General features: G+C 37.3%; 1 protein-coding gene across 1 annotated transcript; it reads right to left on the bottom strand.

Moving 5' to 3' along the window:
* Nucleotides 1–1,588: 1,588 nt before the first annotated feature.
* Nucleotides 1,589–15,996, bottom strand: PSMA6 (proteasome 20S subunit alpha 6). The gene is made up of 7 exons (XM_084239930.1): nt 15,892–15,996; nt 8,720–8,814; nt 8,203–8,284; nt 7,368–7,523; nt 5,027–5,205; nt 3,708–3,802; nt 1,589–1,677 (listed from the first exon to the last, which is right to left on the bottom strand). The coding sequence occupies exons 1-7, from the start codon at nt 15,965–15,967 to the stop codon at nt 1,620–1,622; spliced, it is 741 nt and encodes a 246-aa protein (XP_084096056.1). The 5' UTR covers nt 15,968–15,996; the 3' UTR covers nt 1,589–1,619.
* Between the last annotated feature and the right edge of the window lie 1,245 nt (nt 15,997–17,241).

Below are 17,241 nucleotides of genomic sequence, written 5' to 3'. Positions count from 1 at the left end.
AACTGGTAGAAAGCTAAATGGGTACCCAGAGGAGGGAAACCAGATGTCTACCCAACCTGTTCCACATTCATGAATGCTCTAACATATGCATCTGATTATCACTATTGAACTATTTTATTTCTTACCAGGTTTTATCAAAATGCCCTTTGGACATTTAAAAATTTATGATTTTTTTCTTATCATTTATACAGACTTAAAAAAACAGAACTAGTTAATATTCACATACTTAGTATAAAACAGCACTTTAATCACTTAAAAACTATTTTATACTTAATCTTTAATTCATCTAGATTTTTCACTATAATTAATTAGAGAATTTTCATTCTCTATCACTAAGAGGTTATTTCTCCGCACAGAAAATCTGAGCTATTTGCTAGTCTCTATGATTTCAGAAGGGTGAAGTTAGTCAAGGGCCCAAGGGTATAGAAGTTCAGTCTGTTCAGGGGAGTAGGCTCTTCTGCAAAGCCTCCACTTTCAAAATGATGGTAGCGCCTTTAGAGAGTCTAATGGATTTACATGGGTAATCCCAGAGCAGTAGTCCCTGAACTGGAAGAACCCTGCTTCCCTTTTAGGAAACTTTACAACTCATGACTCAGTTCTGAAGAGGATGTGGTAGGTGAACTTTCCTGCTTCTAGTGATCACAGGTCACACAGCCTCCCCTTTTGAGAGCCTGGTAGCTTACAACTGACTCCAGGGATTGGTATTAGACCCCAGCTATACTCACCTGCATGAATAATGCCAACAGCAACAGTCTCACTCATCGTAAATGAGGACATAAAATGTTATTAGCCTTAGATGTTCTACGACCTTTGGATCACCTATAACAATTAGTGGTTCGGATCATCAGGAAATCATTCTGGGAATTTAAAAAACTTAATTCTATACATTTAAAAAATTATTCTAAATATATACTTTGTTCTTTTTTTTCCTTTAACAATGCTTATGGTGGCATCTCTAGACCAATTCCTTATAATTTGCTTTAAGTAATTAATCTTAAGGCAACACAGAAAATACACATTTTGTAACTTTTCTAGTTCTATTTTCCAAAGGTAATTATAATTTCTACTCTTACGAAATATTGGGTCTTACTGAGTATAGATCAAATGTACATGTCAAAACTACTAATCTTTTTTACTATACTCTATACCTCTAATGGAACTTGGGAGTCCAGATTCAGGAATATCCCATTTGAGTGAATGAGGAAATACAAAGGCCTTGCCTCACATGCCAACTTACAGTCAGAGCAAGTTTTGAAATCAGAATTGCTATTAATTAATTATGTCCTATATCTACAGTTTAAATCTCTGGTAATTAATAAATTCTTTAAAACTAAGAAATTTGAATCTCAACAAAGTGAAACAAGCTACAATGTGAAGATGTGAACATTTAATAGTCTGCATGTACTAAAAGCTTACCACTTAAAACTGGAGGTAAAAAAAGACCGATGTGATTATTTTCCAAAAGCACAGTTTTTATTTATACAGAGTCCTAACCACTTCAGCAGCAGGAGGAATGGGAGAGGTTCCTTTTTCAATTCAGGGGCCTCCATAATGTTGATCTGTTGTTACCAAACACACAGGCAAGTGGCGTCATGAATTTGGTAAGCTAACTACAATGTTTAGTCTCTCTCTGCTAGAGCAACAAGGTGAGCGTCAATCTCTGCTTCTGTAAGAATCCTAGAAGGCAAAGGGAAAAAACCCCACAACTATTTATTTTGAAAACTTTTTATTATGCAGAATCCCAAACACACGCAAAATAACGAATTCCCTTTTATTCAACTTGAATTCCCTTTTATTCAACTTCAACAATGACCAATTGGTAGCCAATCGTCCATAAATCTACATAAGTCTCTCTTCCCTTCAGATAATTTTGAGGGAATTTCCAGACTTAATCCATAATGTAAAAATGTTTATTTTTTTGACATCAGATCTAGAAGTAGGTCTTTTGAAAAGAAAAATATATATTAAAAAATAAATATATTATATTTAAATACTATAAAGCTAAAGTGTATTTTATATTAGTTCCTATGTCAAAATGCCCTTTTACCCAGTGTTACCCAGTATAGCACTGAGAAGGCATGTTGATTACATGAATTTTTTCTAAATGATGTTGGCCCCAAAGAAATCAATTATTTGGCAACCTTTAGTGTGACCTCTTACTGCTGATCTTCCTAAGTGAAATTTGTCAAAGTGACATTATAAATTGGTGACGGTGCACGGGTGCCTTGGGGAAGGAAATTCTATGGGGACTCAACCTGAAGGGATGGGAGGAGGAAAATATTGTTTTAAAAAAAAAATTTAAAAAAAAAAATGCAAATTGGGGCAATGATAGTTGTTGATATTTATGCAATATGTTTACATATATTCACTATCACAGGATTTATGAATGCTTTACAAGGACTTTTTGAAGACATGAGATCTTTGGTTTCTTATCTATTTAACTAATAGAAATAAAAATTTAATATTTTACAGAAGGATCTCAGAACAGAAAACAAAAACAAATTACAGAACCGTTAGAGATTTGTACATTTCTCCTGCTAGAACTTTTCTGCTTAAAAAAACAAAAACCTTTTCCTATAGAAAAAAAAAAAAAAATCACAGAAAATAAACTTTTTTTTTTAAATGACAGTGAGTTAGTTATAAACACTTTACATCAAATTCCCCAACACACAGTATCTCTATTCCCAAAGTCCTGTGTGTGGGAATTTGGAGGCTGGCCAGTGGTGGCATTGTCCAAAGAGACAACACTAGACCAGTACTATGATCCCAACTTATTCTTTGGCCACATGATATTTGTGAGGACAGCAAGATCTGAATGCAAAACACAGACAGACACTGCTATCAGACACAGATGGAAACTATGCACACATCACAGTAGCCATTTGTTTCTTTTTTTAAATCCTAAGATTTTAAAAATCTCACGTTCATATTACTTACCTGAAGGCAACAAAAATAACTTGGGGAAAAAAAGCATACTAACAAAACTCTCCAAGGTCTGGTTAAACTTAGTTTTCCATATAAGTGTTAAAATGCTTTCCAGGAGTCCTTGAATCTGTGGATTTAACTGAAGTATCTTTCACTAGTCACAAGAGCATCCAGGTCCCTGGTAAATAAACCATAGGGTTGCTGGAAGGATTAAGTGAGCTCCTATGTGTTAAGCATGTAAGGCTGTTTTGTGGAGTTACTGAGTAAGAACAGAGAAACATCTAGCATCTGCAATTCAATTAGCTGTATTCAAAATTTGGGGTTTCCAAAGATCTCCAAATAGGATCTGATGTGTATCAGTACATTTCATGTTGCTCTTCATGCTCCACTTGAATAACCGAAGTTTCATCTGAAAAACTTAAAAACTCCATATTCTGGGACAACTTCCAGAATACTATTTCCACTGATCTTAAACTAAAAGAAAACACTTCTGCTTATTTTATTCCATACCACACAGAAAATTATTTATATCATCCCTAGCAGTGAGATATAAAATCATTCTGAAATAAGAAAAACAGTTGTGTTTGTATTAAAGAGACATCCAGTATATTTTAAAACTGATCTCTCAGGGACTAAAGGAAAAAAAATGTAATCATAGGTACCAAAAAAAAAAAAAAAAAAGTTTTCCCCAAGTTGTAGGACAAATGGATCCAATACTCCTTATGTCTAGGCTGGAATTTAACACATGGAATACTTAAGTACCCAGCCAACATACAACTCACCTGAATTTAGGATTTTCAACTGTAACTACTCCAACTTCTATTTCTGAAGGTTTGAAATCAATTGACAGAACAGTAGACAGGCATGTAATCGCAGTCTGAAAAAAGTACCAACATTAAAATATAGAATTTTTCAGAGATCCAAGATTATTCAAATCATAAGTTAACTACCAGTCATTTTTTGCTCCATTTTTCAGAGGGTATTACTACAGCATATTAAATTAACAAAATATTGATACCAAATTGAGCCAAAAGCTAAATGGGGCATCAATAGGATGATTTACACAACAGCCTATTTGACTGAATACCACTATATGCTAAGCACTATGCTCACAACTTGGGTAAGATGTCAGAAGGGTAGAGATGAATGATAGTCCGATTCCTTCAAGAAACTTAAACTAAAACAATTTAAGAATGTTTTCAGTGGTTGTGCACCTGATGTGATAACAATGAACTGAAATTAAAAAAGAAAAACCTATAAGGAACATTTACACAGGACATGATTCACTCCCAGATGAGAGCTAGCTTTATATCTCCTGTTAGTATAAGTAACACTGCTAACCAGTGTTACTTAAATTACCTGGATGGTAATTTTCCCTTTGTTATTTGTCAGGAGAATGCTGTTAGAATTTAGAATGCTTTTATCCCAGAATCTCATTTCCAAAACCTACTAGAATTTTTCTTAATTTCTTGGCAGTATAAAAGAAGCTTCTTTAGTCTGAAGTTACAAAAATATCTGTGTAAGAATTTTAGCTTGTTCTGTCAACTTAAAACTTCCCAATCATTATGAATAATCCCTTTAAGAACCTTGCATAAACCAGTTGTACTTTTGCATCCCAGACATAATTTCTCTGCCAAGTCATCATGTGAACATATTCTTTAACAAGAAGCTATTTGCTTCCCTGAGAATTTGGTGTAAGGTTGTTTTTCCTTTAAGATCAGAAGCGCAACATTAAAATAACTTATCCCTTTCACTTCCGCTACCAGGAAGTTTAAGCCTAATTTGAATCATGACCATGTAGGTTGGTCTTTGGGCTTGGTCTTGATTCCCATTTTTATTTTCCCACTTTATGTGTTCTGCTGAAACCCATTTCAGAGACATTACAAAATGAGAGAGGGAATTAAGTGAATAAAAGCAGTCCTTGTTGTTCTCCCATTTTAGCTGAATGATACCAGTTTTACTATTAAACTAGCAAACTTGGTTCTCATTATAAACCAAAGGAAATGGTCTTTTTTTTTTTTTTTGGTCAATTATGCAAAGATTCTTGATTTTCTATATTGTCCCTCTCCCCCCCCAAGTCAGCTCATTTTGTCTAACTTACTTCCACTGTCTGTTCAAATGTCCAATCAAATTTCTTCTTCACTTTTTTTTCAAGGAAGCTGGTTGACTCAGTTTGTTTAACTCCTGCTGCAGTGGCTTTAAACCCACAGTAGTAACCTGCAGGATCACACTTGTACACCTGAGGGCCTTGTTCTTCATCTATGCCAATTAAAATCATACCTAAAAAGAAAGACTCTATTTGAATATATTATATCTTTAAGCAAGAAATTTCCTTTAAGTGTTGCCATATAGTTAATCATTACTTTGGCCATCAATTTTAGCATGTGTTTCATTTTGGGGGGGGAAAAACAAACTGATAAACAGGTAATCGTCACAGATATATTTTAGGTAACAGATTTGTATTTCATGAAAGATTTGTCACAAATTTTTAAATTTAAATTATCACATTTTACAAACAATTTTCTGAGATCCTTGCTATTGCCCAAGGCATATTTCTTTGAATACTAATCCCTCAAGATGTTACCCTGTTTGAACAGTATGCTTCATATATTTCCTTTTAGAGAAAATGACATGTAATAGGTTATTAAATGTTCTATTGTTGGCTGACCTATTTTAAGTCTGCAATTCTTAAAATTTATTTGACCAAGAATATTTTTCTTTTTTTTTTTTAATTTAAGAACTACCTATTAAGATTCCAGGGAACTAAAAGCCAATGGAATATACTATGGGAACGCTGGTGCAAAGTGAAATATACCTCAGGGTACTCGCTTACCTTTTCACTGCCCATCTTTGTTACTGTTGGTATATAAAACCTTAGAAGTCTGTGTCTACCAAGTTTTGAATTCTGTTTATGTAACTATTAGATCTAATTATGTTATCATATTAACTTGCAATTAAACACCACTATCAAACTTTTTACTCAATAGAGCTGGTAACAAATATTTAAACAATGCCTTAATTCCTGCTTTCCTATATTGTAGATTTGAACTTATTTTATAGTATCCTATAAGTCAGTATTAACCAAATGTTTTATTTGCATTTATAGATGGTACACAGAATCTACCAATGAGGAATGTGCAACTTTATTTTACTGATAAACACTATGACAATGATCAGATAGGTCATATCATTATTTGGATATTCTGTCACCCTGTAATTTTCTTTACATTTTATACTTGATATGTACAAAGCACATTAGCAACACAGGAGATAGCCATTTACTGCTTGGAGAAAACAAGAAACGCTTCTTTATTTCAGGGTCTTGCAAGATAAGCAGGGTTTCCTAAGTGATAAAGACATGAAGGGCAATCAAGCAAAAAGAAGAACATGCATAAAGGCATCAAGATATGAAAGAGCAATGTACACCAGGGATGACAAAAAGATTCTTGCAGTACAGGGGCTTCAAGGGAGTAAAGCAGTACAAGAAAGAAGCTATTTGGGAGTAGCCTAACACATCACACTATGGAGTTTGGAATTTAATATATAGATTGAAGGGAAGAACAATCAATCTGATTTTAGAATGATATGCAATAAATATGGAAGATGAAACTAGGGTAATGAGAAAGGAGAGGAGTCAGGTAAGCTAGGTGGTAAAGACAATAGAAGATAAAGCGAGAGAAAAGGTGGAAGAAACATTCGGAAGTAAAGCTTAAGGACTAAATGGAAGACCAGGGAAGGGGAAGGCAGATGGGGGAGGAAAAGAGAAGTTGAAGATGAAAGCAGTAAAATAGCAAGGATTGCAAATTTGAAGTATCTGAGGGACATAGAAGAGACCGGACTAATGCTAACGTGATGGTGGATTGGTATACAGGTAGTAAATGAAGCCATGCCAGTAGGGGAGGTCACCCAGATATAACAAAGAGGGCAAGAAAGATCAAGAAGGGAGCCCTGCGGAGCAACATCAGAGGGCCAGCAAAAAAGGATGAGCTAAGAAAACTGAGAAGAGAGTATCACTGGAGCAATCAAAGGAGAAGTAATTTTTAAGTGAGAGGTTAAACGGGTCAGATGCTAAAGAGAAATCATTACACTGACTGTTAAATCTCAGAAATGAACGACAATGTCAGAAAATACATTTATTTTACTGAATTTTTTAGGCTAATATATATATAATCTAAAACCAGCAAATCTTATCTCTCCCCCCATAAAAAGTTTACAAAGAAATAATTTAATAAAAAGTCTAACAGCTTCTAAAGTGTAAAGATAATGCCTAAAATACCATCATAAAACCTATTCTTCATCTCTGATTTAGATTTCCTCACTTTATATAAACTTCCAAACCACCTTTCAGAACCCAAGTGTTACTGAAATAATTGCCTTAATATATTCTCTAAAAATAGTAATAATTTATCAATTATTTGGGATACTTCTTACAACATACTTACAACAGCCAAGAGGCCTCATTTCAGCATTCTGTGTGTAGACCTGAGAAATATCAGCAATTCTTTTACACAGCATGTCCACGGGAATCTCATAGCCATACTTGTATTTCCAATTTGCTGCCTCATAGCGTGCCCTCTGTACCTGGGATCTGCTGTCAGCTTTGAGCATAAAAAAAGTTACATCTTTAGAAGAAAAGAATGAACCTCAAAGTCAAGACAATTTTCCCACCATATATATATCTTAAGGAAAGAAATGGTCCACTATATTTTTTTCCCCTCCCACCAACGAATAGCAAATGAGCAACAAGTGTATGATAAAAAGGAAAACTTTTTAAAATATGGGGCTCTATACATCCTTTATTAGCCATCAAAATACTTCTGTAAGTGTTACTAACTCTCAAAAGAACACATTTAAGGAGAAAGAATTTGTTATTTTTTTCCCCGGTTTTTTGGGTAGGCTTGAATATCCCTGATTTCAGAAAATAAAAATCCAAAATAATTTTGTATTCTCACATCTAACCAATGCTACTATTACTAGAATTGATACACACTGACTTAACACCCCTTAAACTATTAACTATACTTAGAATAATATAAATCTCTCTGAGATGTAGTCTCAATCTAGTTTCCTTAACTAGCATAAAGTTCTAATTCTATTATATTTATTTTATGATTTCATAAAAGTTCACGCTAAAGATACTCATGTGATCCTTGGGACACTGCAAATCTACTCATGTTACTTTAAAATCAGACACTAAAGAGAGTTTTAAAATTCATTCAAAACTAAAAATATAATTGAAAGAAAATAAGAAATCTAAGCAAACAACTAGCTGATTACCTGTCATTCCTGTCATGACACAGCCAATGTTTTCAGTTATCTTGAATAAGTGGGTCACTGTGCTGGAATCCAGTAATTTGTCCTAATGAGCAAAGTAAATCAAGATAATACAAAAGAGATTTCTATAGTTATAAAAAATACTGTGTACTAAAACAATCAGTTATATAGTAAATACATTTTATAGTTAAAATAAATACTAAAGAGGGGGGCAAGAAGACTTTTTCTTTAAGTATATGCTAGACCTAAACTCACATAAGCTTATTTCAAGGTCCCTGAAGGCAAAAGATCTAGAAATACCAACAAGCTTATAATCATACTACAATGTTCAATAAGATAATTTGACCTACTCAGCTAAAATGCTTATATTTAATAAAGTCTTTTGAAATGAATGAGTGATAGGAAAGCAGAGTCAAAATAAGATTGTTAATGTGTATAGGCTGTAATAGACCTTTGTACAAACACACAAAAAATTCTTGCATTATATCCTATAAGAACTGGCTATTAAGCTATTACTTACAGGTACTTTCTTCTGTGTGACAATTACTGCACAGTCTTTCCCTCTGACAGCTACTGATGTAAGGCCACCCTGGTTAATAGCCTTAAAAGCATATTCTGCAAAACAGAATAGTTTTACATTATCAAATTCATGCAATGGAATAAGTAGTCATTAAAAATAATAAGGTAGAGCCATTGTGAACTAAGGAATATGGTCCAAGTTATCCGAAGTCCAAACCAACTGTTTCTTTCCATTTTAATTTTACTGTAATTATTTTCATCAGGTTCAAGTAACAAATTTCCAATAAAGTTTAGCTTTTTCATTGTATCAAGTTTCTACTAATTATATTGTAATTTTGAAAGTATATTTGTCTTGCGGTCATTATTTCTATCAAATCTGATTTTCCTGAGTCACCTTTAGTTGTTCTAAATTTTCTCAAGATTTACTATTTCTGTTAACTTTTGGAAAATTACTCCTCACAACCTAACATTCATAAGTGTCCAGGTTACAATCTAGAATTACTCTACAAAGAAAGAAAATGAAAGTTCAAAACCCAAAACAGGAAAATATGATCCATTCTCAAGAGACCAACCCTGAAACGACCCTATTTATATTAGCAGTTATTAAAACCATGTTCAGTGATATAATGAAAAATATTCTTGAGGGCCCCCCTGGTGGCACAAGAGGTTAACACACAGCACTGGGAAGTGAACTGCAGCCTCTGTAGCATGAGTTCGATTCCCAGTTAGCTAGGGAGCTACCCACATGGCGCAGCAGACCTCTCCTGGCTTGCCGCTGCTCTCTTCAGCAGTGTAATTCAGTCAGTTTGCCTGTTCTGTTCCCCACCGTTTCTGGTTGAATACTTTCACCCCGCCCCCCAGTGGTTTTATCATAGTGGTTCCTATCAGGTTGATATATGTAGTTGCTATCATCCACTATTTTAAGATCTACTTTTAAATGTATAAACCAAACTATCAACCAACTATTTTATCTTTCATGGCAAAATTACCTTACAGGTATGTGGCAAAAAATGTATGGAATGAAAATGCTGTAGTAAAGCATAAGGCAAACAGACCAGAAATGGGAAAAATACAAAGAACCAGTTAGGCTCATTAAAGTATTTGGTTTCAAATTCCTGAAACCAAAAATAAAGGTATTTTTGAAAACAGAGAATAATGATTTGAATGTCCATTTGACTTCACCTGAAGGTAGTAGATCATCCTTAAAGAGTGGAAAAATTAGGGGGCTCCCTGGTGGCACAAGGGGTTAAGTCTCAGCATTTAATCAAGCTATCAGCAGCCATGCAGCACAAGTTTGATCCCCAGCCAGGGAGCTAGCCCACATGGCACAGCAGACCTTTCCAGTCTCTCCAACTGCTCCCCTCAGCAGTGTATTTCAGTATGATCTGCCCGTTCTGCTCCCCACACTGTCTGGTGAATCCTCTCACCTTCCCCCCAACCCTGCACCTCTGACCTACACCCCAGTTCTTATATGCATAAATAAAAAAAACTATCACCATAAAGAATATACTTTGTAGTAAGTTTCCAGAGAAGTGGAAACTGCCAAAGAAAAGAAGCTAGAGAGAGACAACCTAAATAGAGTATCTTTGAAAGAACACATTTGTAGGGTAAAAAGTAATATTACAGTTTATAGCAAAGGTGAGCATGAATGTTAATTAAGAAAAATAGTTTATGGGTGGCATTTAAAAGACATTTGATTTTAAAGTCAAATGTAAATGTCAGCAACAGTAAACACATCATTTCCATCTTTAAAGATTTTGTTTTTCTGGATAAGGATAATGTTAAATGGGAGAAATTATAATGAATTTTCCCCAACCCCAAACTTCCAACTTCTTAAACTGTAACAAATGCACAGTAAATATGTTTTAGGTTAAACTACATGAATCAGGGCCTCCCCGGTGGCGCAGTGGTTGAGCGCTGGGTTGCGAGGCTGCCCGCGGCCTCTGCGGCGCCGGTTCGATCCCCGGCTGCTCCCCGGCCACCGGAGGAGGGTCCCACATGGCGTGCAGACCTCTCCTGCCGCCCGCTGCTCCCCTCAGCAGTGTACTTCGGTCCTTCTGCCTGCTCTGCTCTCCGCTCTGGCTCTGGTGAATTCTCTCGCCCTCCCGCGCTTCTGACTGTACCCAGTGCATGTATAAACAAGCAAACAAACAAACAAACAAATAAATAAAAACATGCCTCTATTAAAAAAAAAAAAGAATAAACTACATGAATCAGCATTTTTTTTAAGATTTATTTATTTATGCATACAAGAGCTGGGGTACAGGTCAGAGATGTGGAAGGGGTGAGAGGATTCACCAGAGGCAGAGTAGGGACCAGAACAGGCAGACTGACTGAAATACACTGCTGAGGGGAGCAGCGGGCGAGTCAGGAGAGGTCTGTTTTGCTATGTGGGTTGCTCCCTGGCTGGCCGGGGATGGAACTCTGGAACTGGGGATTGCTTCACAAAGCGGTGTTTAATCCCTTGGGCCACCAGGGAGGTCCCCTGAATCAGCATTTTTATAGCTAAAGATTAGCGTCACAGCAGCAGTTTCATATGGTGTAGTCTAACAAAATGGCTAATAAACAGTTGTTTTGGACATAGAGACTTATTTTCCACACTAATCCTTACACACTTTACTTCCTTCCCTACAATTTTCCAATCCTTTCCCAACTGTTCTGGGATTCATTTGTATAATGGAAAAAAAAAAAGGGCTAGATAGAAAAGGTACTGTGGCTAAATTTTCAGGGAAAGAGCTCACAATGCTAGACAATGGCTCACAGTATTAGCAGCTCAGTGTGATGGTGAAACAGTGGATAAATACAACCTTTATGGACTTATCAGCATTGCCAAACATGTACAGGTCTTTCAATAATAGCAATGTAACCCTAGATTTTCCCACCCAGCATTTTAATGGGGTAGAAAAATGTACTAAGAGATATACTCTATAACATTTGGTTATTTAAAAAAACAAGCAAATCTGTAATTGAAACAAGGGAGATTCTGCAGGATATATCCATATTTCATTTCAATACTATATTTCATTTCAAAAAATTTTTAAAGACTGTTGTTTAAGCTGTTTGTTCTGTCTTTCCCCAACCCCGTAGGCTACATAAACAGGAATTCTATACAATTTCATAATCTCTTAATATTTAATATTTACTCTTTAAAATGGTAATCTCTAAGCAGGAGGCAGCATAGGAATTCTTGGCACTGGTGTGGGGCAGAGGTAGTACGCAAAGCAGCATTTGAACTCATTACTTTTTGGTGTAGTTTTAATATGTACATATTTATCTAAACATGGAATTATGTATACACACCCAGTGTATTTCAAATCAGATTCATAGAGGGCCTGAGAATAATAGGTTGAAAAACACTACTTTAAAACAAGATTTTTTTTTAACAGCAAAATAGGCAAACATAAAATAGGCAAAATAGCCCATTTATTTGTGAAATTCCTAGCTCCATTTATATTAGCCATTTGTTTCTTCCTGACAACATCCCTCACAGGAACATTTAATGAGCAATTATTATGTGACAGACACTGTTCTAAGTACTTTTACCTTATTAACTCATTAAATCCTTAAAGGTTGGTGGAATTATCTCTATGAGATGACAAAAGTTCTCATAGTGTGCAGCAAGGACTCAAACCCAGGAATCTTGGCTGACACAATGTCACTTCTAGATAAGAAAGTTCCAATCCGTCTTGTTCTTTATAGTTTGCTCCTTCTTGGAAAACAGGGCAGTATATCCACCTAGCAGGCAAATCCAAGTGACTGCTCCTTTGTTCTTTGCCAGACCTATCCAGCAAAGGATCAGCAAGGGGATGGAAGGCTGAGTAGCCAGGCTTAATTCATCCTATCAAGGCTTTATTCCCCACTAATAACCTGGGGGAATTCAGGAAATTAGATTTCAAAGCTAGGTGCTCTCTGTATACCGCTCTAGCCCACCCCCCTACCACACCCCTTGAATACAAAATTTAAGAAAAAAATTTTAATAGTCATCAAAGGGTATAAAATGATACTCAAAAATCCCCTCCTCTCTGGGACCATACTGTAAATAGTTTGTTATTATAGTTACCTTTAATGTACCTCTATTTTTTGTTTTATCAAATTTACATTACATTTATCTTTTGAGTTCCAACTACGGAAAACAAAGAGCATACTTTTCATTAATCTTCCCTTCCCTTGTCATTACCTCATTTTTGTTTATTCCCATTGTTAAAATCAACAACTTACACTCTGTAATTCTTACATGCTTTGTCTTTGGCGAAGTCTAGAGTTTATAAACTAATAATAGCATCTACAATATTATAATGTACATATTTCACTAGAGAACCAAGTATGGATGGAGCTATAAAAAGGAAAATATTCCAGGTCTATGGAACAACTAATCTAGTAGTCAAAAAAAAAAAGTCAAACAACTGAACAGGCATCTAATAATATTCCACTGAAATTTAGTATTGCACACTTAACACTACATTATGCACTCTACATACTTTAAAACCACCAAAAGGCAGTTTAGCCCAACTTTGCAAATAGAAACTAAGGTAAAAGTTATCACACTTGGGTGTGAGTGGAGGCCAGGATTGTGGGACTCCTGCAGTCAGGGTTCTGGAGCTCTACCACAAACTGAGGAACCAGAGACCTTAAGAAGTGAAAGGAAGAGTTAACCAAGGCACACAGCTAGTAACTAAAGAGTAGGGCTGGGATTAGAATTCAGTTCCCTGCCTCCCAAATTTCTGATCAGGACTGGTAAAATGAGTCTGGGGAAGCAAACCCCCAGTGACTTCGCAAAGCAAATCACTGGACAACCAGTTGTACTAAAATTAAATTCTGGAGTGGATCATCAAGAGGTTCTGGCATGTATGAACATCTACATCAGTACAGCTTGGAGCAAAGGGAAAAATATGTAAATGGACAAATAAGAATAAGTACAGGGAGGCCTCCCCGGTGGCTCAGTGGTTGAGCGCTGGGTTGCGAAGCTGCCCACAGCCTCTGCAACGCCGGTTCAATCCCCGGCCGCTGGGCGAGGGTCCCACATTGCACGCAGACCTCTCCTGCTGCCTGCTTCTCCCTTCAGCAGTGTATTTCGTCAGTCTGACTGCTCTGCTCTCCCCTCTGGCTCTGGTGAATTCTCTCACCCTTCCACGCTTCTGACTGTACCCAGTGCTTGTACAAATAAATAAATAAATCTTAAAAAAAAAAAAAAAAAGGAATAAGTACAGGGATACCTTTATTTGAGGAAACAGTGTGTACATAATTCCACAGAAGAGAAGAATGTGAACACACTGAAAATAATTACTTTTCATACTTCATTATGACCTTTTTGGGTTCTTTTGTGATCTTTGTTTCAGTTACTTTCATCTACCTGTGTGTCAGTGTGCAGAAAGAAAGAATTAAAAAGTCTATTTTTAACTACACAATTGAAAAAAAAAAAAAAAGCTCTTGCTTTTTCCTGCATTCAGCTTGCACTAGGGGTCTCTGCTCAGATGTGGGTTTGGACCTACTGGCCAATTAGCCTCTCTCTTTTCTCCCTCTTCTCAATCCCCTTGTAAATAAAACATTTTATTAACTTAAAAAAAAAAAAAAAAGTTAACACTTGCCCAGATTGATAAAGAGGAACAGAGATCTTGAATCCCATAACCCGATCTCTCTATTACTACACTCCTTACACTCCTTGCTCATACTAACTCTTTCACTTTCATTTTTTCTTGCAATAGTGCTCTGAATAACAAGGGAGTGTGCTTATAATCAACAAGGCAGCCAGTAAAGTTATCGTTTAGACACCAAATTTGTTTTGAACTACATGACCCATTCCAAATATTTTAAAATGAAGTTAAAAAGAAACGAGCTTCAGCCTTTCTACTCACCAAAACCTGGGAAACATTAACGACTAAGCTTTTAATGGCTAGATTTCACTATACAGGGCCTCTCTGGTGGCAGAACCCACATGGCACAGGAGACCTCTCCTGTCTCACCTGCTGCTCCCCTCAGCAGTGTATTTCAGTCTGCCTGTTCTGCTCCCCACTCTGTCTCTGGTGAATCCTCTCAGCCCCCACACCTCTGGCCTACAACCCAGTTCTTATATGCATAAAAATAAATCTTAAAAAAAATTCACTATACAGTATACAAAAGCAAAGTGTAGACTTAAGTGTGACCTTTCTTGTTCACATATTAAAAACCATGAAACAGACATTCAAAGCAATTTAATACAAAAAAATCCAGGAATTAACCCTTTAAAATGAAACTTCCTTGTGCATAGTTATCTGTTCTAGATCTGATCATATTTTTTTCAGAGATGAACTAAACTGCTACTGAATTGCGGAACATTGTTTTTTGTTACATACATACATACAGTATGAAGCCTTACAGTGGACTGCTTTCAATACAAGGTATCTTTACCTCTATTTCTAAAAATACAGTTATTCCGAGCAACTGATAACTATTAAGAGTTTATTTCCATTAAAGCTGTTCTTCAGTAAACACCATTAAGTATTCCGTCTTCAATGCAGAATCAGCTTTAAAACTACAGTTTTCAAACAAACGTGAGTTAAAAGGGAATACTAGTTTCAAGAGCAGGTCTAGAATTGACAGCCTCTCATCCAGCAGTTTTTCTAAAGTCTGTTAGGGGCTTGCAATTTGGCATTTTATTCTTTTTATCCGTTTAAGTGCTTGTCGCTCTCTTTAACTATGAGCTTCAGTACAGGAGAGGGTGTGGCATCTTTGCATGCCCTAGGACCAGCACAGAGAACATCTAAACGCCTATGTGGGATTTAACCACAGGACAAAAAATCCCATGCAGCAAACAAAGGAAAAGGGGTTAGAAACGGTTTAGTTGGGAGATTAAGGAACCAATTACCCTTTGGAGAAGTACAGACACTGGGTCCACTCTGGCCAAAATGAGACAAATGAAGGAGCTTCTGGAAGCCCAAGTCAGGAATTACAGGTGTACCTTCCTCAACTCTTTACAGTGTCTCGGAAGTGCGGCCTCTGACCCTGCAGAGCCCGAGGCCATCAGCTTTTTGCCTCGAGTGGGGCGACCACGGGACCCAATTCGCCCTCGCCCTTTCCTTCCGTCCCAGCTCCAGCCATGCTTCAGCGGCGGACCAAACTCGGGCCGCGTCTGCCTGCCCCAGGCCCCACCATGACAGAGCAATTCGAAACCACCATAGGCGGGCCCGGTTCACTCACCTACTTGGTAGAGCCGACCCTCGGGAGAAAAAATGGTAATGTGACGGTCAAAACCAGCACTGGACCCGCGGGACATGTTGGCGGACCCACTACTTCAAGACCCGGATCCCGTAGCTCCCACACCAGGCGCACAGGCCCCCCGGAAGCCGCAGTGACTGCTTCCGGGGCACCGCTCGGCTTCATCCGCTCCAGCGCGCCTAATTCTCGAATGTAGCGTCAGCTTGAGCGCCCAGCTTTGGGCCCCGCCCCTAATTGGGGCTGGGACGCGGGGACTTGACGTCTTTGGTGTGCGCTTGCGCGAATCCCGCGGTAACGCGGCTTGGAGGTACCCGGTGAAGCGCCGGTCGTCGCGGTTTGGAGCGTTCATCCGGAGAATGAGTAGACTGTAACAAGAACGGAAAAGCTTTCTGCAGGCTGGGAATAGTGATTTGCCTATCAGTGTGACCTAAATGGGCATATTTAACAAGTCGTTAGTTTTGGCAGTGTAGCTGTGTTTCGATTGCCTCGTGCTTCCTGACCTCTTTACCCATCCTCTTTTCCTTCCTGCGACGGGAAGAAATGGATTTAATCTGCAGTAGAGCAGCCGTTAATTTTAGATACAGAAAGGAGCGGGTTCAGGTAGCCACTAGAAGCGCAGCGTTTTCTCCTGGCCAGGCAAGATTTTTGACCAACAGCTCTGACAGTTTTGTCATAAAAGTGGAACTGAGGTTGAAATGTGCATAAAATGGAGGAATCTTGGGATTAAGCCGCCTTGATTGATGATGGCTCACATCAATGATGGTATTGGTGGATTAATGAGAGTAATTCCAAGCAGGAGAGGTGGCCTCCGGAGAACAGCAGGTAGTATTTCAAGACCTCAAATTGTGCCTATGTTAACGTTACCCGCAATGCACAAGCCTATTTAATGAATATAAAATGGAAAACATGACATTAGGGTACTCGACACCTATCTACCCCCCTACCCCCCCTTCCTTCCCCCACGTCACACGACCACTTGAAAGGCCAGATATACCAAAGTTTCTGGCACTTTAATGCCTGCTTGCTGTAAGAGTGAAGTAGGGATTCTTAACTACAATGTGTTTCCTCATAAACCCACTTCCATCTTAAAAAAATAAGAATTGTAGGAATCTGTTAAGGAGTTTGTTAATTAAGGAAGCTCCAATTTCGCTAGGGCTTTTTAAGCAAACTTCTATTTTTTTAACCTAAAAACGAAAACCTAAAACCGAAACGTGATTAAGAAAACACTAAGTGCAAACAGCATCTTTGGCATACAGAACTTTCCAGCTCTCGCGAATTTCCACGTGTATAGATAAAAAGTCCCTTACTTCTGATTCAGGTACTCTCAAGACC

Source organism: Talpa europaea (assembly GCF_964194135.1).
Source record: "Talpa europaea genome assembly, chromosome: 8".
Lineage (NCBI taxonomy): Eukaryota > Metazoa > Chordata > Mammalia > Eulipotyphla > Talpidae > Talpa > Talpa europaea.
This window is presented reverse-complemented; position numbering and strand designations above follow the sequence as displayed.